General features: G+C 39.6%; 1 protein-coding gene across 2 annotated transcripts in view; it reads left to right on the top strand.

Moving 5' to 3' along the window:
* Positions 1 to 23,537, top strand: part of MIER1 (MIER1 transcriptional regulator) — a 43,135-nt gene that overhangs the window by 13,813 nt on the left and 5,785 nt on the right. Inside the window, exons 3-11 of one of the 2 annotated variants that reach the window (XM_063137633.1) lie at positions 2,040 to 2,185; positions 4,886 to 5,035; positions 11,894 to 12,014; positions 13,751 to 13,815; positions 14,967 to 15,039; positions 16,470 to 16,621; positions 17,575 to 17,656; positions 19,523 to 19,617; positions 22,820 to 22,947. In XM_063137633.1, coding sequence (XP_062993703.1) covers positions 2,040 to 2,185; positions 4,886 to 5,035; positions 11,894 to 12,014; positions 13,751 to 13,815; positions 14,967 to 15,039; positions 16,470 to 16,621; positions 17,575 to 17,656; positions 19,523 to 19,617; positions 22,820 to 22,947 — 1,012 coding nt within the window. The remainder of the gene's footprint in view (positions 1 to 2,039; positions 2,186 to 4,885; positions 5,036 to 11,893; positions 12,015 to 13,750; positions 13,816 to 14,966; positions 15,040 to 16,469; positions 16,622 to 17,574; positions 17,657 to 19,522; positions 19,618 to 22,819; positions 22,948 to 23,537) is intronic. The other variant, XM_063137642.1, reaches the window with a different exon arrangement.

Raw genomic sequence — 23,537 nt, 5'->3', positions numbered from 1 at the left:
ACAATATCACTTTAAGGGATGGCTCCTGCATCCTAAATTGGATGCTGTGCTAGGCCAAGTATGGCTGAGCCATGCTGCTCTATCCCAGTTGCCATTAAAAGGCCTTTGGATTGACCTTACTGCCATTGAAGTGTGATGCTGGAAGTTCAGGCCTATCTTGACAGATTTCAGAAATTAATGTAAGAGGTTAATAAGAGGATAAAGATTTGCTATTTTGCTATAGCTAGATTTGGTTGGAGCATTAATAGAAATTATCAGACTGTAGACAGGTTCATACTACAAGTTTATCTGTTTTGTTTGCATAATAGAGTAGCTTATATTCTTTTTCTGAACATTATCTTTCATACTTTCAGAGTTACTGTGGCTTTTGCAACAACCCAGTCCCCTTTCAGGCCCTGATTATTTAGAGAAACGGAAATAACCATGTAATAATTGTATTTTTGTGTTACATCCTTGAATTGGCAATGAGCCCTTTCATTCACAGTCCTCTACAGGATTAGGACAGAAATTATGCTTGTTAATACGTAATTCTGTTTATGTTAACAAATCATTCCATTTGATGAATAGACTATGCCTGTAAGTTTCCAGTATTCAAAATAACTATTAGGTTGTAGGATGGAAGGCCCTTCCTGAACAGCTAGTTTAGTAGTGTAGAAGTAGATGCGAGGCATTAAGGAGCTGTGTTATTCTGTAGCAGTCACTGTTCAGAGCTGTGCCACCTGTGGTGATCCTGCTAGTCCCCACTGCAATTTGTCTGAGCAATAATCTGCACAAGGGTGGTCATAGGCCATATATGGTTTGCGGGTGTTGGGCATGCTGAATCAGAAAGCCCGACAGCTATTCTAATTATGCACTAGGGGGGTCATCTACACCAAGCAGATATTCAACTATGAAAGTGGTATGAAAGCGGTATATAAAATGCAGGAGCCACACTACTCGTTTATAGTGGTATTGAAGTGCACTGACAACTGGTGGGGCCCATGACACAGACCATAAACCGCTTTTATACCACTTTCATAGTGTTATATGCTTGGTTTAGTTGTGTCATGGGCACAATGTTCTATACTCCAGAATGTACTATGCTCCAGACATTCTTTCAGTCATGAGTTTTAACAGATTTGAAGTTGTGCTGATGTTACTGCACTACATACTACACCATCCACTATGTATTGGCAAGTGCAAAGTTGTATGATTCAAGCTCTACTGCGAGTCTGGGCTATAGAGGGTACAGATAATATGTGAGCTTCTATGCTGTCTTGTTATGAACCTGACATAAGAGGTTCTTCTGAGGATTCTGCTACTTGCAGACACCTGCTCAATGGGTATGCATGAGAGGGCTTCCACATTGTGAAATGCACTCCTCTGCTTTTAGAAAAGGTTCAAGACAAAAGTTTTAAACCTGACCTTGAAAACCTTTAGTAATGGCTTTTATAGAAGAGGTATAACAATTCCACTGTTATTACCAACTAAATAATAAATAATAACTGCATATGTTTTAATTTTGTAAAGCCACCTTGAGGCCCAGCATTGGGCAAAAGGCAGGATACAAATAAATATAGTAGTAGTAGTAGTAAGCAGCAGCAGCAATTGTAAACAAAGGCTTCTGTTGACATGCTTTAAGTTTTGTGTTTAAAACCCACACATAAGTAAGCAAGACTTTATATGCAACAATATGGCATAGATTCCTGTGGCATTTTGGTTTTAAAAATTGAGAATATGAAGAATTAATGGTAATATACACTTCCTTTTATCACTTCCCCAGTATAGTCAGGGGAGCACAATGCCCCCCCCACAAAAAAAACTGGTTTAAAAAGTATGCCGAACACTTAATGTATCAATGAGAAGAGTAAGCCAGAAAGTTACAGCAAAATCTTGCCTAAAACATTAGCTTATTATTTGAAGGTTTATTTATTTAGAGATCTAGCATTTGCAAAAATGTTTTTTTAATGTTAATTTTAGCTTAAAAACTATTCACATTCCATAATAATGATCTTAATTCTATGATGGGATCAACTCTGAGGCTATTAATCAAATTGTAGGAGGGTCTGCAACATCAGATGACCATGAATTTGACCCAACGGCTGACATGCTGGTTCATGATTTTGATGATGAACGAACATTAGAAGAAGAAGAAATGATGGAAGGTGAAACAAACTTCAGTTCTGAAATAGAAGATCTTACAAGGGTAAATGCTAGAAAATATGTTTAACTAACTCTAAAAACTGTATTTACTTGCAATCTTATTGCAAATTTGTAGGAAAATCTTTACCTGGAAATACATATATATCTTTCAGAATTACAGCAGAATAGTGGTCTATCAAATGGCATTTGAGTGAAAAGTATAAGGAGTCTTCAAGGTAGTTCCACTCTATATAGCCCACATTATGTGAGCACTGCTTCCCATACTGGGCATTCTGCTCTGATTCAGCAATAGATCTCTCTGTGTGTATTATGGTGATGTACTGTGATGAACTCATGCAAGCTAAAGAGTGACTTCTCAAGTACCTGAGGAACTGGGTAGTTTAAAAATCCCAGCAGAAATATTCATAAGTGGTGATACATAAAGGTGCCATTAGAAGGGAGGGGAGGGGGGCAAACAGCTAAATAAAGATTGTTTAGCATATGTTGAATCATCCCCTGCCCCAGTAGAAGAATATATAAAGTGTTATGTTATGCTCCATATTCATAGTAGTCATGGGCTTCCCAGGAGCTATAAATAAGGAATGTAGAAAGTTTTATAGTATGTATCTTGTATGAATTTAACAAAGACTTGTTTGCTTGGTATAAATCATTTCCATCTAAGCTATTTGATTAATTTGCCTTCATTAAATTTATTTTCCTGTCACAGTTTTGAGTTTTTAACTTTATGTAGTTTATTTATGTATTTCTGAAATTAATATTATTTTTGGACCAGGACATAGATTTTAGACTGTTGAAAGCCATATTGTATCAGTGGGAATGAGTTTAAAACCAGTTTGATGGTTGCCTAATGCTTGACACAAATGTGTGCATTTGGGAAAATATAACTTTTCTCCCAGTCAGATTAATCTGGAATTAAAAATGCCTTTAATCTGTTCACTTGTTAATAATTTTCTGCAATAAGTTGTAATGCCTTTACTTATTGAAACTAAGTAAATGGTCAAGTATGTCTGGTTGGCATGTGGGAGCAGTGGGGACATCAGCAATGTAACTAGAACATTTTAGGTTCTTACTGCCAAGCAATAAGCACACTACCTATACTTTTTTTTACTTCTGTCCCCATACTTTTTGGTATGTGACAAATGACAGCAGGGAAACATGTGTCTCTTCAAAATGGCACAGATCCTTAGTGGTATCATACTGCATGCTAACCAGATGTCATAAAGTAGACAGGGAGGGTCAGAAGCACTGATTTTTAGTGAAAACCTAGTTTAGGCAAGACCCTAATGTGTGTCAAAGATATTGCATACGTTTGACTCTGTGGGTACTTTGTTCAATATTGAGAATAGCCTTGAGGATATATTCTGATTAATTGGCATATGATTAGATAACATTAATATAGTCAGTATATCATTTTATTGAACACAGATGACAAATCTATAGCTGGTGCAGATGTTGCACTTATTTGATGATACTCTGAAAGCATCACTGAGGAAGTTTTTTAAAAAACCTCAAACCACTTTCTGATAATTCCTCATATATAAGCCTTAGAAATCATAAGAGATAGAAAAAATACAATAGAGTTGTGGTTTCCTTGTACGTGTTTCATTCTTCTGTTTTTACTCAACATTTTCAATTTATCTCTGCAGTCATAAGTTACAAACCTAAAAAAGGTATTTTGATTTTAACATGCTTATGGGCCAGATGGAACCTGTAACCCATTGCTGGCCTGAAGAAATATTTCTGTGATGGAAAATTGTCTATTTTAATTAATACATCCTTATAGCAGATTCAGTTTTTGGCACTACCCACCACAGTGGGTTCATATAAAAAGAAGATGAACTTAGTGTTTTTCAAAGTGCTTGCAGCTAGTTTTGCCTCCAAATATATATTTAAACTGGACTGTTGAACATTAGATAGTCTTGTCATTTCATTCAAGAGATATCTCTCCTATCTATAGTTCAAAACATTTGTTATAAATTGTGTGCAAAACAACTTTAGAATTCAGAGAACTGGTTCACATGTAACACTAATTAATGGGTTGTTTAACTTATGAATTAGTGGGGCCATGGCAGACCAATCGAGCACACAACTTCCCATTCCCTTACTGCTTTGCATCCACTTTCAGAAGGTTCCTGGGTTGTTTGATGTGGCGTGCAAACCCATAACTCCAGGTTGTTTGTCACTCAACAACCCATATTTCTGGGTTTGCACATTGCATCAAACAACCCCAGAATTTTTTTTTTGGGGGGGGAGCAGGGTGTTTGTTCCTGAGTTGTTGCTGAAAGTGGATTCAAACGGAAACAGTGAGCGGGCAGGAGGCCCATGGCTTGTTGTTACGTGAGAACTGTGCCATTACAAAGAGGGAGTCTCCAAAGCCCTTTACCAGTGGTTGTTTTCTACCACTGTAATCCTTTGTTTGCTACCATTGTCAAGTCCAATGGAAGTCGCAGTAGTTGGTCTCTCTGTTACTTTTTTCATGTGTGTTCACAGAAAGAAATGTACCAGAGGGAATAATTCTCACTATTACTTTCCTTGGACCTGGGAGTGTAGTTCATCCTGCTGTTTCATATCAAACTTCATAAGTGGCTCATCCGTGAAAACAGCAAGTAGACTTGAGGCTGAGGATGAATCTGCAGGTTGACATCTGCTTTCCAGGGGGCAATTGTTGCCTCTGTTGACTAGTCAACCTGCAGATTACAGGTTGGTGAAATTATTATAATTTCCTGTTTTAATTCTTTTTTAGGAAGGTGATATGCCAATTCATGAGCTTCTTAGCCTTTATGGCTATGATGGTACTGTACCACTACCAGAAGAGGAAGAAGAGGAGGAGGAGGAGGAGGAGGGTGAGGGTGAAGAAAATGATAACAACAGTGGGTGCAGTGGAGAAAATAAAGTGAGTTAGTCTTAATAATTTGAAAACTTGGTGTGTGCTATTATATGCTCCCCCCTCATGTGCCTTTGATAAGCTAGAATGTACATTCCTTGACATGGCATTATGTAGTGAAGCTGCTGTAAATATCAGAATTTAAAGCTGGAGTGTGTTTTTGATTCCAAGTTTCTACCTGCTGATTGTGTATATAGGCTCTTAAAGGTCAGAAGGCAAAAGGAAAGCTGGGATTGACTGCTGTCATAGGCCTGCGTCAAGGAAACTCATTCCAATATGGTGGCTGCATGTGCATGAGTGTACGCTCTCTCTTCTTCCCTTTAAAAAATGACTGAGTTAAGGACAACAGATGGTTACTTGGGGTAGGATCCAACGGTGTCCTACCACTGCCACCCATCACCACTGGTTCCTGGTGCACACGTGGTCAGCCCCACTAGTGGTGGTGATGTAGCGCTTCCAGGGGCAAGCCCCCAAACGACCAAAAATGCAAGTTTCTGAATGGGCCATCTCACGAAAAAAACATGTGTTTCTAGTTGTTTGGGGGCTTACTCCCAGAAATGCTGCGTCACTTGTGGTGGTGGGGGGGGGGCACATGCGCACCGCTGGCCACCAGCTATAGGGCACTGTTGGATCCTACTCTCGATTCTAGAGATGGAAGTGAGCATTGGGCCCCCTAACTGTTGTCAAATTTCTGAAGGTAGTGAGGAAGCATGGAAGCCCATAGTTCACTTCTAATTTCATCTCAAATATAATCTGAGTGTCATGAAATGAGTAAACAGTCTCAGAGAAAGTTGTGAGTACAGTGTTATGCAAGCTGCCACATTGGCTAGAATAGGTGTATATCATCAGAATAAAGAGAGGCAAATCATCTTTTAGCCTGTTGCCGGAGGGCATGTACCTCTAACATGCAGGTAAGTGGCAAATTGTTCGATCAGCATAGTGCAGAGGTGTGCAGACCATGGCCCCTCCCAGTGCCATGGTCCTCCTTGAGGACCTCTGCCCCAGAGATCAGAGATAAGTACTAGTGAGGGAAACCCTTCCCTTATGTCTGATCTCTGAATTGAGTACCAGTGCTAGCTAGGGAAACCTTTGATGAGAGAGTGGAGATAAGGAACAGCTGTCCTTTGCTATCACTAGCAAGGAAAAACCTTCCATTATCTCCAATATCCGATGCAAGCACTGCCAATGGAAACCCTTGTAAGTGTGGGGTGGAGTGTGTGTGGGAATAGAGGAATGTATTTGTGTGTGCATATGCATACATGTGTGGTGCCCAGGCTCCAATATGGCACTGGATGCGGCCCTTGGGGCCGAAAAGTTTGCACATGTCTGTTATAGTGTGTTGTAATCAAGAAAATGTGAATTATTTTAATGAATATCATAAATGTAAAGGCTTTTTGTATGTATAATGAGAACAATATGGAACAGAGCTGTTTTTCTGAGCTTCCAAATATTTGTATTTTCTGGAATAAAGACATTAAGGTTCATAAACATTCTTTAGTTTTATAAAATTACAACATGTTACTCCATTTTTCCTCAGAAATAGTTATAATGCAAATAAGACATTTCTGGTATAAACTCGTATTCCTATAGCATTTCTTCTTTTTGTGACTGTGCTGCAGGCTTCATTTGCTTTTGTTTGAGGGGCTCCTAGGATTTGGATTCTAGTCTTGCCAGTTTTATCTAAAATCTTGTTTGTTTTACCAGGAATCACAAAACCTTTGACAAATTCCATAATTACAACTGCAAGGGGAAGGGGGTAATAAGCAGATCTTGGGCTTCTGTCAAAGCTCTTAATGGCATTCTTTTGACTTTTGAGAAAGCTGAATCTAAGTAAATCTTAAATTTTCAAAATTTCCAGTACATATAGCACAATTTTGCAGCTATGTATAAAGCAGCCCATGTCACTGTCCCTGGGTATTTGTTACAGGGCAGTTTGAGTGGTGGGAAAACTTTAAGACTTGTGAACAAATCCTACATTATTTTGTTGTCATGTATTAAATGTGGCAGTGAAATATCTGGGCAGGATATTTAGTTATATTTCTTATAATTTAGTTATAAGAAATAAAGCTCTAAGAAAGCTTTGCACTTAATTAGTAACTCTGGGCAATCAATCCCGCTATGGCAGGAGCACAGGTGGCAGAAAAATTGAGATGTATCCAACCCAACATCCATGTTGAAGCATAAATGGTGGTGAACAAATCTTATTCTTCATCACTACTGCATCTGCAAAATGTCAGCCAGCGGAGCAATTCCTACTCTGGTCAGAATGGGAATTGCTAGGGTATTGTCTGGTCATGTTGTAATGCAGGGGAGGGAAACCTTTTTGACTTGGAGGACTGTGTTGCTCAATGGGTGGATTGATTTAAATCAGCAAGAAAAAAAGTTGATTTTAATCAAATTTCCCATTGACACCTTTTCATATATTTTCTAAACAATGGTGTAACTCCGACCACTAAGCCATGTTAATTTACAACTAAATAGAGTACTATTTACACTCTTTCATTCTTACAATGTTTTACCTCTCTCTCTCTCTCTCTCTCTCTCTCTCTCTCTCTCTATATATAGCATGCTTCCTGTGCCTAGAGCAGAAATGTCTTTTAAATATTCCCTTATAGGGCCTGCCTTATTACCAGCACTCATGACAGTTTGAGGATAACAGAACAATTCTATACTTATCACATCAGAAATAAATTCCATTGAGTATGAAAATTCAGGAAGATGCATGCTGGAGAATTTTGTCTTCCTTTTTTTTTTTTTTTTTGACAAAGTCCCTCTCTGAAGACTCCTGAGCAAACTTAGCAGCCATGGAATAAGAGTAGTGGTCCTCTTATGGATCAGTAACTGTTTAAAGAACAGAAATGGTAAATTCTCCCAGTGGAGGGATGTAAACAGTGGGGTCCCACACTCCCACAAGGATCTCTATTAGGACCAGTGCTTTTTAATTTATTCACACATAATCTGGAATTAGGAGTCAGCATTAAAGTGGCTAAATTTGCTGGCTATACCAAATTATTTAGGGTGGTTAAAGCAAAATAGGATTGTGAGGAGCTCCAAAAGGATCTCTCCAAACTGGGAATTCAGGCATCAAAATAGCAATTATGGTTCAAGGTAAGCAAGTGCAAAATGATGCACAGTGGGGCAAAAAAAATTCCTAACTTCAAGTATAAGCTGATAGGATCTAAGCTAGTGTTGAGTGACCAAGAAAGAATTTGGGCTTGTAGGGGACAGCTCAATGAAACTATCAACCCAGCTGTGAAAAAGGCAAGTTCCATGTTAGGTATAATTAGAAAAAGAACTGAAAATAAAAGTGCCAAGATCATACCCTCCCCCCCCCCCTATACAAATCTATGGTGTGACCACACTTAGCATACTGTGTACAGTTCTGGTTACTGCACCTCAAAAAGAATATTGTAGAGTTGGAAAAAGTGCAGAAAAAGGTAACTAAAATGATCAAGCAGCTGGAACAACTCTATGAGAAAAAGTTACAGCAGCTGGGGTTGTTTAGCTTAGAAAAGGGGTAAGGTGGAACATGATAGAGGTGTACAAAATTATGCATGGGGTGGAAAAAGTGAACGGAGAGACATTTTTCTCACTCATAATGCTAGAACCTGGGGTCATCTCATGAAGCTGATTGGTGGGAAATTCAGGACTGATAAATGGAAATACTTATTCACACAGTGCACAGTTAAAACTATAGAATTCAGTTCCGCAAGATATAGTAATGACCACAAATGTGGATGTCTTTAAAAGGGGATTGGACTAATTCATGGAGGATAAAGGCTATTGATGGCTGCTAGTCCTGATGGCTATATGCTACCTCTAGTATCAGAGGCCAGTTGCTGGGAAACATGGGTGGGAGGGTGTTGTTGCACTCATGTCCTGCTTGTGGGTTTCCTGTGGGCAGCTGTTTCGCCACTGTGTAAACAGTGTGTTGGACTAGATGGACCCTTGGTCTGATCCAGCATGGCTCTTCTTGTGTTCTTTCTGTTTCATTCCAGGCAAGTTTGCATTGTCACAGCAGCAAATGTGGGGATGTGCAGAGCATGCAAGCCATTTCAAGACAGAATAAATAACCGATGTCTGAACCTAGACACTCTGGACTGTTTATTGTTTATAGGTTATTTATTCAAACTGCAAATGGCTTGCACGCTCTACGTATTCCTGTAAATCATGGGTCAGTTATTTGCTGCCGTGATATGTGTACAAGGTCTCTGTCTTGGCCCAGCCTCACCCTCACAAAAAACAAGGTAGCAAACAAAAATGGAATACCCATGATTGATTGGTCAAAGCAAGATTTAATAGTTCCTGGGTGGAAAAAAAAATCCAATGCACATTTTTTAAAATCTATTTTATGGGTTTTTTTAAAGCATCAATTTTGATCCACCCCTCTGCATTGTCTTTCTGTCTTCTCTAACTCCTCTGCCTTGCTTGGCCCAACTCCACCACCACATAAGCACAGAACAAAACAATCCTATCTAGCCTATGTCTTTGCGCATGTGACCTGAGTCAGAGAAACGGAAAGCACAGAACTTTCAAGGAGCAAGACCAGGCAGTTAGTCTGAACAGAGCCATTTTAATGAGATGAAAAACTGAAATTAATGTCCATGCTTGGCTAGTAGGTAACTTCATTTTTATGAAATTGTAAGTGTAGGTTTAGCTTGTTTCTGATGAGATTTAATTGTAATTATGTTGTTTTTTAAGTTAGAGAGATATATAGTATTTCATTTCTGTTTCTAAAATAATTGATGTAAATTTTTAAAATCCTTTTTTTAAAAAAATCAATTTTTATCCACCCTGATTGCCCCAGTGCAAGCTTTTGGGATTGCATTCGTGTAGAAAACTGTGCCAGAGGCAAAAGTGGGCAGGGCATACATGCAGAGAGCATGCATTGACAATACTCCTGTCCCCACAAAAGCACGTGAAACTGAAGCAGCTATTTTAAAAAAATTAAAAGGAAATCCTTTTAAGTTAAAAACAACAACAACAATAACAACACGCCAGTCTCCTGGGCTGCTCATGCTTCCTGAAAGTCCTCCAATACCAAAGCACTGGAAGCCTAGGAATGTCTGACACTGCACTTTTTTCCACCACTCTTGTAATGGATACATTTGAGCTGCTTTTCCCTAATAATATTGACAGGCTACTTGACAATTTGAGGCTTGCCACTTGTATGTTCAATGCTTGAATTACCAGAGTAGCCCAGACAGTTCTTTCTGTCTGGGTATTGGGGGTAATCAGTGCTTCATTAAGGGAGAGCATAGTTCCTACACCTGTGGTGAGACCTAACTTGAAAAAAGTGAACCTGGGCCCAGGCAATGTTAACAAGGACCACCCTGTGTCAAATCTTCTTTATTTGAGCGAGATATTCAAGCATGTAGTAACATCGCTAGATTTTCCCGGATGAAATTGATTATCTGGATCTATTTGTGTCTGGTTTCTTTACCAACTTTGGAACTGAAACTGTCTTGGTCACCCTGGTAGACAACTTGATTGATAGGAGTGCAATCCTGTTGATTCACATGAAAGTTTTGGCATCTTTCAATACTATCACCTTGATGTTTTTCTGAGTTGCCTTGAGGACTGTAGTTCAGTGGTTTTGTGGTTTGGTAGAAAGTGATCTCAAAAATTGGTGCTGGAAGACTATCCTGTTCTGCCCCATGACTCATAGAATCATAGACTAGTAGAATTGGAAGGGGCCTATAAGGCCCTTGAGTCCAACTGCCTTGTCAGTCCAGGAATCCACATTAAAGCATATCTGCTGGGAGAGGTTATCCAGAACCTTGGGCTGAAGTATCATGTGGATTGCATCAGCTCTGTCTCTTGTTTCCAATTTCTAATCCTGGAGTGGGAGTAGAGATTACAAACTAGGGTCTATCATTAGTTGAGGGGTGAGTGGGGTTGAACAAGCTGAAACATAATCCATCACTAATTCATCACAAATACTGGTGATCTGGGTTTAGGTTATATCACCTGTTTGAGACAGGATTGCACTCCCATGAAGGTGTTGGTACATGCAGTCTGGAGTGTGCACTTTCTTGGATATTCAGGTTGTGGCAGAGGGAAGGAGTGACATTTACCAGCATCAGCTGTTTCACCAGCGGTGGCCTTTAATGAAAAAGACAAATTTGGCCTCAGTTTCTTTGAGGTTGGACTATTGCAATGCTGTCTATGTGCAGTTTTCTTTAAAGTAAATCCTGAAACTGCAGTTGTTCAAAAATGCAGTGGCCAGATTTGTTTCTGGGACCCAAAGAACAAAGCTTATTACTTCAGTTTTACTTCATCTACATTGGCCGCACATTTTTTTTTCAATTTAAAGTGTTGATTCTAGCCTTTAGAGCTTCTATGACTTGGGTGCAGGTTACCTCAGGAACTGTTTATGCATAACAAGCCTACCTGTTAGTTAAGATTGACATCAGCGCCCCTGTTCTTGGTCCCATCCATGTGTAAAATCAGATGAGCAAGTATGCTAGACAGAGCCTTTTCAGTGTTGATTGTGAAACTGTGGAGTTTTACAAAGACCCTTCTCTTTTAGATTTAGACATACCTCTAAAGGAAATACCTCTTTGTGGCGATCTACAAATTTCCTTTTCTTAGATTTTAGACATCTGTTAAAGGCTTCCTTTTTTTCAATGCACTTTTAATGTATGGTTTTAGTCTGCTAATCTGATATATTTTGCTTTTAATTTGGCTACTTTTTAAGGTTCTGGTTTTATTATTACAATTAGGACTGTTTTGTATTGTTTGCCCATTTTACTATTTTTATTTTGTTTGCTAACTTCTATAAGCTGCATTAGGTATGTGTTAAATAGAAAGTCAGTTAGAAATAATAAAAATAATTGTGGTCTTGTTTGTTTCATTCTATGCAAGGAGGAGGCCATAAAGGATTCATCAGGTCAGGAGGATGAGACACAGTCCTCCAATGATGATCCAGCACCATCTGTTGTACAGGAGATAATTCGCCCACGGCGCTGTAAATATTTCGATGCAAGTATGTGTTTTCATGTACTAAGCACTGTCATCTAAATCTGTTTTCGAACAACTCTTGCAGTTTGATATGCTATAAATGTTTCATCCAGTTGGGCAATACCTTTATTAGGAGCAACCAAAATTACACAAAAATGTGCAAACTTTTGAGTTCTTCAGAACTCTTCTCAAGCTAGATGGTAAAAAAAAATAGGGCAGGGAAAGAAACAGAAAAGTTGAAAAATTTGGGAAGATGTTGCAATGGAGAAGACTTGAACAGTCTCCTTAGATCCTAACTCACCCAAAGTAAATAATAAACATTGAGAGATGCAGACTAACTTAAGGAAGAGAGGCAAGGATTGGAGGTGGAGGCTCTCATCCACATTTCTGTGGAAACTTAACATGCCTTTCACACTTAACTCAGCTAGGAAACTTAACATGCCTTTCACACTTAACTCAGCTACAGACAGGATGAACCACTGTGCATAAAATCAATAACTCATCATAGTTATGCCACTTTCATTTGTGAGGCATGCCTCCCTGAGATGCCAAGAGGCCCGCAGAAGATCAGTGGCCTAGGCAGATACTTACGTGGATATTTGAGCTTCCTGTATGTTTTGCCGACCTAACTGAAATGAAATTGGCTTGAAGGCAGCAAAAGGGCTTCACAGGAATGAAGCTGTTCTTAGGTCTACAAGGCAGCAAGGTAGCCCAAGCAAAAAGCTCTAGTCGTGGAAATGTATGTTCAGAACCAGAGGGACACAAAGGGGAAGTGCTATAAATGGAGCATGGTGATCAGCCAGCAAGTAAGGCAGATTTTGGAGTTACCCCGCAGAATGTATGTCTGCACTGAGTTCCGCAATCAAGCATATAGCATGGCAATGACTCTGGGCGTTCTCATGTTTAGGAGAAAACAAAGGCTACAAAAGCTTGGCTCTGAGGATGATTAAAAGTCTTCCTTGGGACTTCTGGATTCTTGATTGAATTAAGGCTGGTTGATTGAGCATTACAAAAGTCACTCTTATGAGAGACAATTAGGCGGGAAGCTTCGGCTATTGGGCGGTATAGAAATGCAATAAATAAATAAAATAGAATAAAGGGTACTGAGGGGTGCACAGGTGATGTTTTAACCTGCTAATCTATCTTGAGGCAAGAAAGCTTCTGGAATAGTCCATGGGCATGTCTATACTAGCCCTATATCCCGGGATTGTTCCTATACATCCAAATGCCACACAGGGGATCCCAGGAGCAGGCAGGGACGCTCCCTCCATTTTCCTGGGATAATCCTTAGGTGTAGAAAGGGCCCATGTTTCTTTCAATGCTTTAGATAGGCAAATTTAAAGGCACCCTCTTGGGTTGCTTGATTAGTGTGGTAACTTGGTAGTTAGTAAGTAATTTCCTTTACGATCATTATCATCAACTATTTGACTGCTAGAAATAATGGCTTAAGTAAAATGTGATGTAGAAATCCCCAAAAGTTGTTTGTTTTTTAAATCCATTTCAAACCTGGTTCTAGGTAAACATTTTGCTGTATAAATAAACTTTTCAGCAATGGAGCTTGCTTGTTTAAATTTTCAGTATTACAATTCAGTAGGAAGATCCCTGCCACAATTAGTCACATAGAGTTGGTTGTGACGTCATAGCTCACTGTTCAATTAGCCAACCAGATCTGGCTTTGAGAAATCTGTTTCTAGGTTATATTTTTATTTGAAGTAATACAATTCAGGGTATCTATTTACATTTGTTGATTGTCTTATATAGATAGTGAAATAGAAGAGGAATCTGAAGAAGACGAAGATTATATTCCTTCAGAAGACTGGAAAAAGGTAAATGTTTGAAGCATATCAGCATATGTCCATTATACAAATGACCTTGTGCAGATGAATCAAAAATATTTTCAGGAAAGCATTCGTAAACATTGTATGTGGTCAAAGTGCCCTCTTACCAAGGGTCATCCTAGTGAGTTAGGGAGATCAAAAACCCTTTGCAAATGTGCAGTTTGAGGATTGTGTTTGAAAGGTTGATAGTATAGGCTAGATACACTACCATTAAACCTGTAATTTTCTTTGCATCCAGGAGATGTAAATATTTGTTAATGAAAGCGCAAATCTTCAGGCTTCTAAACTAAGGCAGTAGATCATGAAAATTTCATAAACCTGGCTTAAATAAGAGGGTATTCTTATTTGTTGTAGTTATGTTAGAGATCTAAAGTTGTTTAATATCCACTGAGGATATGAAATAGTGAGCTATTACAGTGACCAAACTGTAAAACATATTTTGTTGGTGACATCTGCAGTTTTGTATCTCTTCAATGATATTTTCCCTTTATTAAAGTAAGAAGTTTGACAGTTAAAATAACTGCTGTTTGGCCATCAAACAATATCTTTTAGTGATTGGATCCATTCACGATGGGCATGTTCACACAATGTTCAATTCTGGAGAATTCTGGCGTATTGTTCATGAACAGCATGCATGAGCACGCTGCCTGGCTCCTGCTTGGCTCCTCCCAGCAGTGAGAGTAGCTAAACAAACCAAGAATTCACCAAGTGACAAAAACTTAGAAATACATCTAAACTAGTACACTTGATTTGTGGCTCTGCTAACAAGTCAGAATATGAAGCCAGGGTTTATCGTCCTATTCCAGGCTTCTTTGGGAGCAACAATTCAAGAGTTGGGCTCAGACTTAATACTAACTTTTTCCTTTCCCGTTTTGGTTAACTGCTCCTGTGGGCTGTTATTTAAGCCCACATAATTATTTTTACTGTACAAAGATGCCAACAAATATAGAAATATTTTTTTTAATGCTGTTCCCATTGTTGTTAAGTTATATTTGTGGTTTTATTTATTACATCTATTGCATTTATTTATTACATTTCTATTCTGCCCAAAGCTGAAGCTCTCTGGGCAGTTTGCAACAATTAAATTTTGATTCAAGTTTATAATTTGTATATATATGTATATATATATTTCAAAACAGGAAATCATGGTTGGCTCCATGTTTCAAGCTGAAATTCCAGTTGGTATATCTAAATACAAAGAGAACGAGAAAGGTAATTGCTGTCAATGTTACTGTGATAATTTGATCTAAATTGAAAGAACTTTAAGGTAAGTAACATTCTACAAATCACTGAATCAGTAAAACTCAGTAGTTCAGCTCTGCCAACTTTACAGTACAGTCTTATGCATGCCTACTGAGAAGTAAATCCCACTGAATTCAATGGGACTTACTCTGAGGTAAGCATATGTAGGACTGCAGCCTTGGTTGTAGAAACCATTTGCCTAAAATTTCGGCTGTGTGGCTCTGGGGGGTTTCACAAATCCTAAGGAGAACCTGTCGGAGCTGCTACGGTAAATTTCTACCAATTGGAATCTTGGTGCAGACTCCAACCAGACTACATCACAGAATAAGGCCAAAACAGAGTTGGTTCTTTCAGCTCAAATACTTTTGCAGCTTGTTCTGTTACTCAGTTGAGTAACAAATATCCATATTGTCTCAGTGCAGTTCTGAATAAAAAAAATGGACTAATTGGTGCTCCCCTGTGATTTGGCTAGGGACTGGAGAACTTGCGGGGGGCTTGCCCCATGGGTTTGCCAACCCTGCTCGTCCAGCCCTGTTCTGAGGAGCCGGGTCAGACGAGCGCTTGGCGAAGTGCACTTTCTGGGGCCTCCAGAAAGTGCGGAATTCCCCCAGTGTACCATTATTTTGATTAAGCCCTGCAGATGATGGGAGTTGTCTTACTGGCCTCGGCTGTTTTTCAGGCTTGAAATACACTACTTTTGACTATTTTCCAGTGGCTTTAGTCAAAAAGAACAAACTTGATGAATGTTCATTTTGAGGCCTACGCAGAGGTCTGCAAAATTCCTTGGTAGTCCTAAGCTATTGTCACCTGTTTTTTGCACATCCTGCAAAAATTGTAGCATGAGTTATTTTTACAAAGCATACTTAGATTAAACAAGATTTAATCTAATCTTTTTAATCTTTGTAAACTGCCCAGAGAGCTTTGGCTATGGGGCAGTATATAAATGTAAATAATAATAATAATAATAATAATAATAATAAAATATATGATGTCCATTACTCACAAACATTGTCTTTTTAAACATGAGATAAAGTAGCACATGTACATGAATAGGTAATGGAGTAGGGGTGTACCGTGAAATTATATTTCAAAATCTGAAATCCACAGTTCTGCTTTCATACAAGCTGGAGGGGTGTGTGTGTTTGTGTGTGTGTATGTCTTACAATTGGCAATTTATCTCCTTTCCTATCTGCCAGCTATATGTAAAGCAACTTTAAAAAATAGAGCCTTTAGGAAAGAAAAAGCAGCATATTTTCCCCTATACTTCGGAGATACTTAAAAAATAGAACTTGGTAGCTTGGTTTAGAGGTAAAGTGAAAGGAAAAGAATTAGATGTTTCTTTAGAAACCTTTTAAGCATAAGTGCTAAATAATGTATATTTTGCTGTTCTCCAATTTTAGTGTATGAAAATGATGACCAGTTGCTGTGGAATCCAGATTACCTGACTGAAAATAAAGTGATTGAATTCCTTAATGAAGCCTCCAAACGAACAGGAGATGAGAGAGGAATAGATGCAATTCCTGAAGGATCACATATTAAAGACAACGAACAGGTATACAAAACTCCTGGAGCTCTTAGTGGCCATAAAATACCCAATTTCTTTTTCTTCATCTATCAGATTACACTCACTCAGTTTGGCTGAATTGCATATATACTTTTAGTTAGGTGTCCTGAAAATTTGCTCTGGTAGGTCGGAGGACCCTCCAGAATAGTGTGTGGGGGAGGGGTAGCAATGAGGCTTGCATAGCATTTTGAGCACAACTCTGCTCAGAGATTCTTTCACTGGCAAATAAGACTCTGGCTCCAACCCATAATGTTTTGGGTGCAGGATTCAGAATTTCATATTTGTTAGAGGACAAGTAAACCTCTAAACCTCACATTCACAACAGCTGAATCTATCTCTGTCTTTAATATTAGGTTTTTAGAAAGTAAATAATTGGCTCAGTTCAGACAACACGTTAGTCAACACAGTGTGAAAACTCCACTCAACGGTGGAGTTTTTAGGGGGTACTCCCCACACAACATGTTCTAACTCCACCGTTGTGTGATTGGGCTACACTAGAATTGAGTAAAATCCATTGCAACGTTTGATATTTCCTCCACCCTCTCTCCTACCCCGGTTCTCCTAATGGTACCCCGTCAGCCATTGCTGCAAAAAACCCAATCCTGGCAGCTCTCCTAGAGCGGCACTCCCTCCTTTTGCCACTCTTGCCAGGGAACTCTAGCCAGTGGGAAAAGTCAACTCAACGGAAAACTCCATGGAGTCTGCCACACAATATCCAACATAATCGTTGTGCAGGAACTCTCCTCTGCACAGCATGGATATTCCCCATTGCATGGAGTTTTCCTGCCAGGCAACTCATTTCTCAACGGTGGTATAAAAACTCCATTGTGGAGTTCTAAAACCACCACGGAGAAACGTGTTGTCTGAACTGAGCCATTGACTCTGAATTGTTAAACAACAATTGAGAAGATCATAATCTGGATTGCTTCTTCCTTTCCTAGGCTTTGTATGAATTGGTGAAGTGCAATTTTGATACAGAAGAGGCACTAAGAAGATTAAGATTTAATGTAAAAGCAGCACGAGGTGTGTACATTTCATCTTTTTCAATTTATTTAAATATACTGACTATTGTCAGTTTCAGCAATTTTTAAACCATTTTATTACATTAAGATCTCTTTAATATATGAAGTGTTTACCATTCAGTTTTGATGGACTTAAAATCACTTCAGTGTAATATTTGAGAATCCCCAGCATTTCAGCATACTTTTCAATTCTGTGGAACATACATATAGTTGGGACGATGTTTTCTTATAATAGGAATATTTAGTTTTGGTACTCTGCTAAACTAGAGATACAGCAAGAACATCTGAAAATAGTAATTTCATTGCAGCACAAGAGTACACTATGCGAGTATATCTTTGATGCAGTTTCTTTAGTTCTACGAGACATGCAATATGGACTAGACTCAAGACACCACATGCCTTGTAGGAATCAAACATGGTGGGGAAAGGACCTGTCTCAGAGCTGCAGGCAAACTGGTGCAGTCCAGATATTTTGGACTAAATTTCCATAACCCCTAACCGTTGGCCCTGCTGGCTGGGGTTGATAAGAGTTGTAGTCCAAAACATCTGGCTGGTACTAGGTCGCCTACCTCTGGGCGATACTTTCTAAAGTGTCTTAGTTGTCTTAAAACCACAGTATATTGCTAGCATAGACACACAAGCAAATGTATTTTAACAACTAGGTGTGATCTCAATTTTATTTTGGTGAAAAGATATAGTAATTACTACTAGATAGCATTTGAGATTTCCTATTGTTAGTAAATGGAATTAAGATAGTTTTCATATTATTGAAAAAACCCTTGCTGTGTACTGAAGGCCATGAGGTTTAGATTTGTTAATTTTTATCAAGATAAGCGAGTCCTATTAAAAACTATATTTTCATTATTCCCAGTTATTATTCCCAGTGATGACATAGCCATGTATATGGCTGCTCTTTTCACATATAAAGTAGATGGAAGGTGTCTGCTCTGGATACAAAGAGGAATGCATGGGGAAGGGGGCAATACCTTGCTGCCTTCTACTGCTTTAATCCATTTTCCCCAGCCTGGTTACAATGCTTGCAGTGACCTGGGCGGTGAAAAAATGCTTTAAACATCAGAGCACAAGGTACGGCTTTGCTGCATTCCTGTGTGCTCCTTTTTGTGTAAAATGTAGATCCTCATGCTTACTTTTTATATGAATGAGGCAGGAATGTGGATAAAAGACATATAGGCTCAGTTCAGACAACACGTTAGTCAATGCAGTGTGGAAATTCCACTCAGCGGTTGAGGTTTTAGGCAGTACTCCTCACACAACATGTTCCAACTCCACCATTGTGTGACTGTGGGCTACTGTGGAGCTGAGTAAAATTCATTGCGTTGTTTGATTGACAGTTCCTCTCCCATCTCTCTTCCCCCAGTCTTCCCAATGGTATCCCATCAGCCATTGCTGAAAAAAACAATCCTGGTGGCTCTCCTAAATCGGCACTTGTTCCTTTCGCCGCTTTTGCCAGGAAACTCTACCCAGTGGGAAAAGTCAACGCAACGGAAAACTCCATGGAGCCTGCCATACAGCACACAACACAATGGTTATGCAGGAACTCTCCGCTGCACAGTGTGGATATTCTGCATGGAGTGTTTTTTTAAAAAAACCTCCACCGTTGCATGATATTTTCCCACCAGACGACACATTTCTCAGTGTTGGTGTAAAAACGCCACCATGGAGTTTTAAAACCACCATTGAGAAATGTGTTGTCTGAACTGAGCCATAATTTCTCTTCAAATTTAGTTTGGTCCTGTATCAAAGACTAGAATCAGTTTGTCAATTTTGTTTGTTTGTGATTAATTGCTGGCTTCCTTTTGTGTCTTATAGTTTTTTATTAGTATGCATTTTATATTCCTTAATTCAGAGGAGCTATCTGTCTGGACAGAAGAAGAATGTAGAAATTTTGAACAAGGGTTGAAGGCTTATGGAAAAGATTTTCATTTGATTCAAGCAAACAAGGTTAGTGAATTGAGTAAAGATTAAAACTAGATGCCTAACAACTACTGCTGCCTACTATCAAGGTTCCTTCAGAGGCAAAGAAGCTAGTTTCTCCTTCTGTCAGACAGCCAGTATGATATAGCAATTAGTGTTGAACTGGACTCGGAGACCCAGCTTCTAATTCCCACTTGGCTATGAACCTTCTGAAACTTGGGTCTGCAGGAAGGCATTTTAATTTTAACAATGCCCTCTAGTGGTGCTACATCAAGCACACTGGGGCATTGTGGGAAATTTCAATGGTGGCTCCTAGCTGCCCTTGAAGTGCTATGACGGGTAAGCCTGAGGGGGCCCACTAGAGGGTGTTTTGTCCAGGGCACCATAAAACCTGGAGCCAGTGCTGATATAATATGCCACTAATCCTACTAGACTTTCCAACAGTCTGAGATATTTGTCTTTGGAATACACATCTGGTAGGTGTTTCTGGGACCATTGTATAGAGCTCTGCCTCTTGATAAGCCTGTGCCTCCAAGAACATTCAGCTTTAAAATGCTATTATGTGGAATCCATTGCTTAATTTTCTCTTATCGGTTTTTCAGCAAGAATTCAGTCATCAGGGTATTGGGCAGTATCCAAAGCTGCCTTTGCAGTAGCAGGAACAAGTGCTAGCACAACTGGAAACTACATGTAACTAGTATTTCCTGAATAGAACAAGTCAGCAGAGCTCACAGATAGGAAGTCCCAATGATCTGTCTCATTGTGGAAGTGCTAGTTTCCGGTAGTTTTCAGGTTACTCTAGGGAACACTAGCCTCCTGTATTATTATTATTATTAATAATAATAATAATAATAATAATAATAATAATAATAATATATTTATATCCCGCCTTTTTCCCAGTACTGGGACTCAAGGCGGTTTACAAGATTAAAACATATATAAATTTACAAAAGTTAAAATAGAATTAAACCTACAGTAAAATTAAAAACATGTTAAATTTTTTTAAAAACAATAACAGATTAAAATGTGTGAGGGGGGTTCCAATATATTAACACAGGTCCAGAGTAGTGCCAAAAGCCTGCTGAAACAAAAAGGTTTTTGCCTGCCTCCGAAAGTGTAGCACAGAGGGAGCCAGCATAGCCTCCCTGGGAAGGGAGTTCCAGAGCCTTGGAGCAGCCACTGAGAAGGCCCTCTCCTGCGTACCCATCAGGCGTGCCTGGGATGTTGGTGAGACTGAGAAAAAGGCCTCCCTAGAAGATCTCAGAGCACGGGCAGGCTCATATGAAAACCCCAGTCTTTCAGATAACCTGGACCTGAGCCGTAGAGGGCTTAATAGGTGATAACCAGCACTTTGAATTGTGCCTGGAAACAGACCGGAAGCCAGTGAACTGTTTTAACAGAGGAGTTGTATGTTCCCTGCAACCAGCCCTGGTCAGCAACCTAGCTGCAGCTCTTTGAACCAGCTGAAGTTTCCATGTTACAGTAATCCAAACGGGATGTAACTAAGGCATGTGTCACCATAGCCAAGTCCGACATCTCTAGGAAGAGGCACAGTTGGCGCACTAGTTTTAACTATGCTTATGCACTCCTGGCCATCACTGAAACCTGGGCATCCGAGCTCAGGGCTGAATCCAGGAGTACACCCAAGCTGCAAACTTTTGTCTTCAGGGAGAGTGTAACCCCATCCAGCACAAGCTGATTCCCTATTCCCTGATCTGCCTTTCAACTGACCAAGAGCACCTCTGTCTTGTCAGGATTAAGCTTCAATTTGTTTGCCCTTATCAAGTCCATTACTGCTGACAGACACCAATTTAGCACAGAAACAGCATCCTTGGAATTGGGTGGAAAGGAGTAGTAGAATTGGGTGTCATCAACTTACTGGTGGCACCACACCCCAAAAACCCCCAATGGTTTCATGTGTATATTAAATAGCATGGGGGACAAAACAGAGCCCTAAGGGGCTCCATAGGCCAGTGCCACCTTCTGGGTCCGCCCCTCCAGGAAGGAATGGAGCCACTGTAAAACAATGCCTCCATCCCAGTAAGGTGGCCACGGATACCATGGTCACTGCTGAGAGATCCAGCAGAACCAACAGAGACACACTCCTGTCCAGTTCCCAGCGTAGGTCATGCCAAGGCAACCAAAGCTGTTCCTATTCCATAATCAGGTCTGAAGTCAGATTGAAATGGATCTAAATAATCCATCTCCCCCAGGAATCCCTGGAGTTGGGAGGCCACCACACACTCCAATACTTTGGCCAAAAATGGAATATTGGAGACTGGTCAGTAATTGTCTAATACATTGGGGCTCAAGGAGGGCTTTTTCAACTTAGGTCGTACTACCAACTCCTTCAGGCAGGTTGGCACCCTGCCTTGGCACTCCACTTACCCACTCAGCCAGTCCTCCTCTGGCTGCTTTTATAAGCCAGGAAGGGCAAGGATCTAGCATACATGTGGTGGCTCTCACCTCTCCAAGGATCTTGTCCACATCAGGCTGTACAAATTGAAAAGTATCCAATAATACTGGACAAGCAGGTGCCAAAGTTACCTCCACTGGGTCTGTATCAACTATAGCATCCAAGTCAGAGCGGATCTGAGCGATTTTGTCTGCAAAGTGCTGGGCAAATTGGTCACAGTGTTAGCAGCCATTCCTGCTAGCTCAGCCTACTGAGCATTGCAGATCATTGGAATTCCCTTTTGTAAACTTTGCTGATTTGTTCCATTCAGGAATGCTAGTTACGGCTAGTTACCGGTTGCGCTAGCACTATAAGCATTATTTCCAAACAGTGACGCAATACAGGCATTCACACAGATTGCTCCACAGTGATCGAATTCTCTCCTGCAAGCTTGATAAGGCTTGACACCTTTTCCAGAGGCAATACATTTTGTTTGCACTATTTTTGCCTGAGGCTTAGCATGTAAAGGACTATTTTAGATGAGTGTTCCACATACTAGTCTTCTTATTTATTTAACAAATGATTATGTAGTGGGGAGAGTGATAATCACTGTAACATTAGATTTCCTGACCAGAGAATGCTGTTTGCAACTATCTAGCTTTTCAAGGCCCAGAGTAGGGTGTGGTTTGGGAGGGAGGAGGCAGGGAAATTGCACATCTTCCTAAATTTCCCATTTTGAAAATTCCCTAAACTACAAATCTGGACTTCTTAGGGAACATCTCATAAATTTTGTATAGAAAGCAGATTAAGTACTTGGATTACTCATTTTCATAGGTACGAACAAGATCTGTTGGAGAATGCGTGGCATTTTATTACATGTGGAAAAAATCAGAACGATATGACTTCTTTGCTCAGCAGACACGATTTGGTAAAAAGAAGTACAATCTGCATCCCGGTGTAACGTAAGCTGTTCGGTTTACATGCCATGTTACTTATCTTTTGCTGTGTAGTAAAATCAGTAGAAAACTAGATGTTTTCCTGTTATCTGGAAATGGAAAATGCATATTTTTTCTCAGTCTGTTCCACTCTCCTACATTATCAGCATCCTATACTGTGTTCTAAGAGTTAGAAGAGCTCTCACTCCTTTGTTCTGCCCACTTGTTCCTTTTTTTTTTCTTTTTCTTTTTCTTTTTTACTCCTGCAAAGATCAAGGATAGTATAAAGGTTAGAGATGGTGCCTGCCCAAGGTCACCCAGGAAGATTTGTGGCTGAGTGGGGATTTGAACCAAGGTTTCTCTGATCTAGGTCCAGCTCTCTAACCCTACACCACGTTACCTTTCCTAGCACACTTGTACTAGTTTAGTGGTGGGTGGTGGTGTTGTACTGCTTTTTGGTCATGAAAGCAGTGAACATATCTGATAGTGCTACAGTACCTAGAGATGACATGTCAAATGAAGGGAACAGAGCACTATGCAAAAGTGGGTACAGATTGTAGGTGAGTTTTTTTTAAAAAATAAATTTATTAAATTTTCTTAAACAATTATCAGCAAAA

The sequence above is a fragment of the Elgaria multicarinata genome, chromosome 1 (genome assembly GCF_023053635.1).
Source record: "Elgaria multicarinata webbii isolate HBS135686 ecotype San Diego chromosome 1, rElgMul1.1.pri, whole genome shotgun sequence".
In the NCBI taxonomy this organism is placed as follows: domain Eukaryota; kingdom Metazoa; phylum Chordata; class Lepidosauria; order Squamata; family Anguidae; genus Elgaria; species Elgaria multicarinata.
This window is presented reverse-complemented; position numbering and strand designations above follow the sequence as displayed.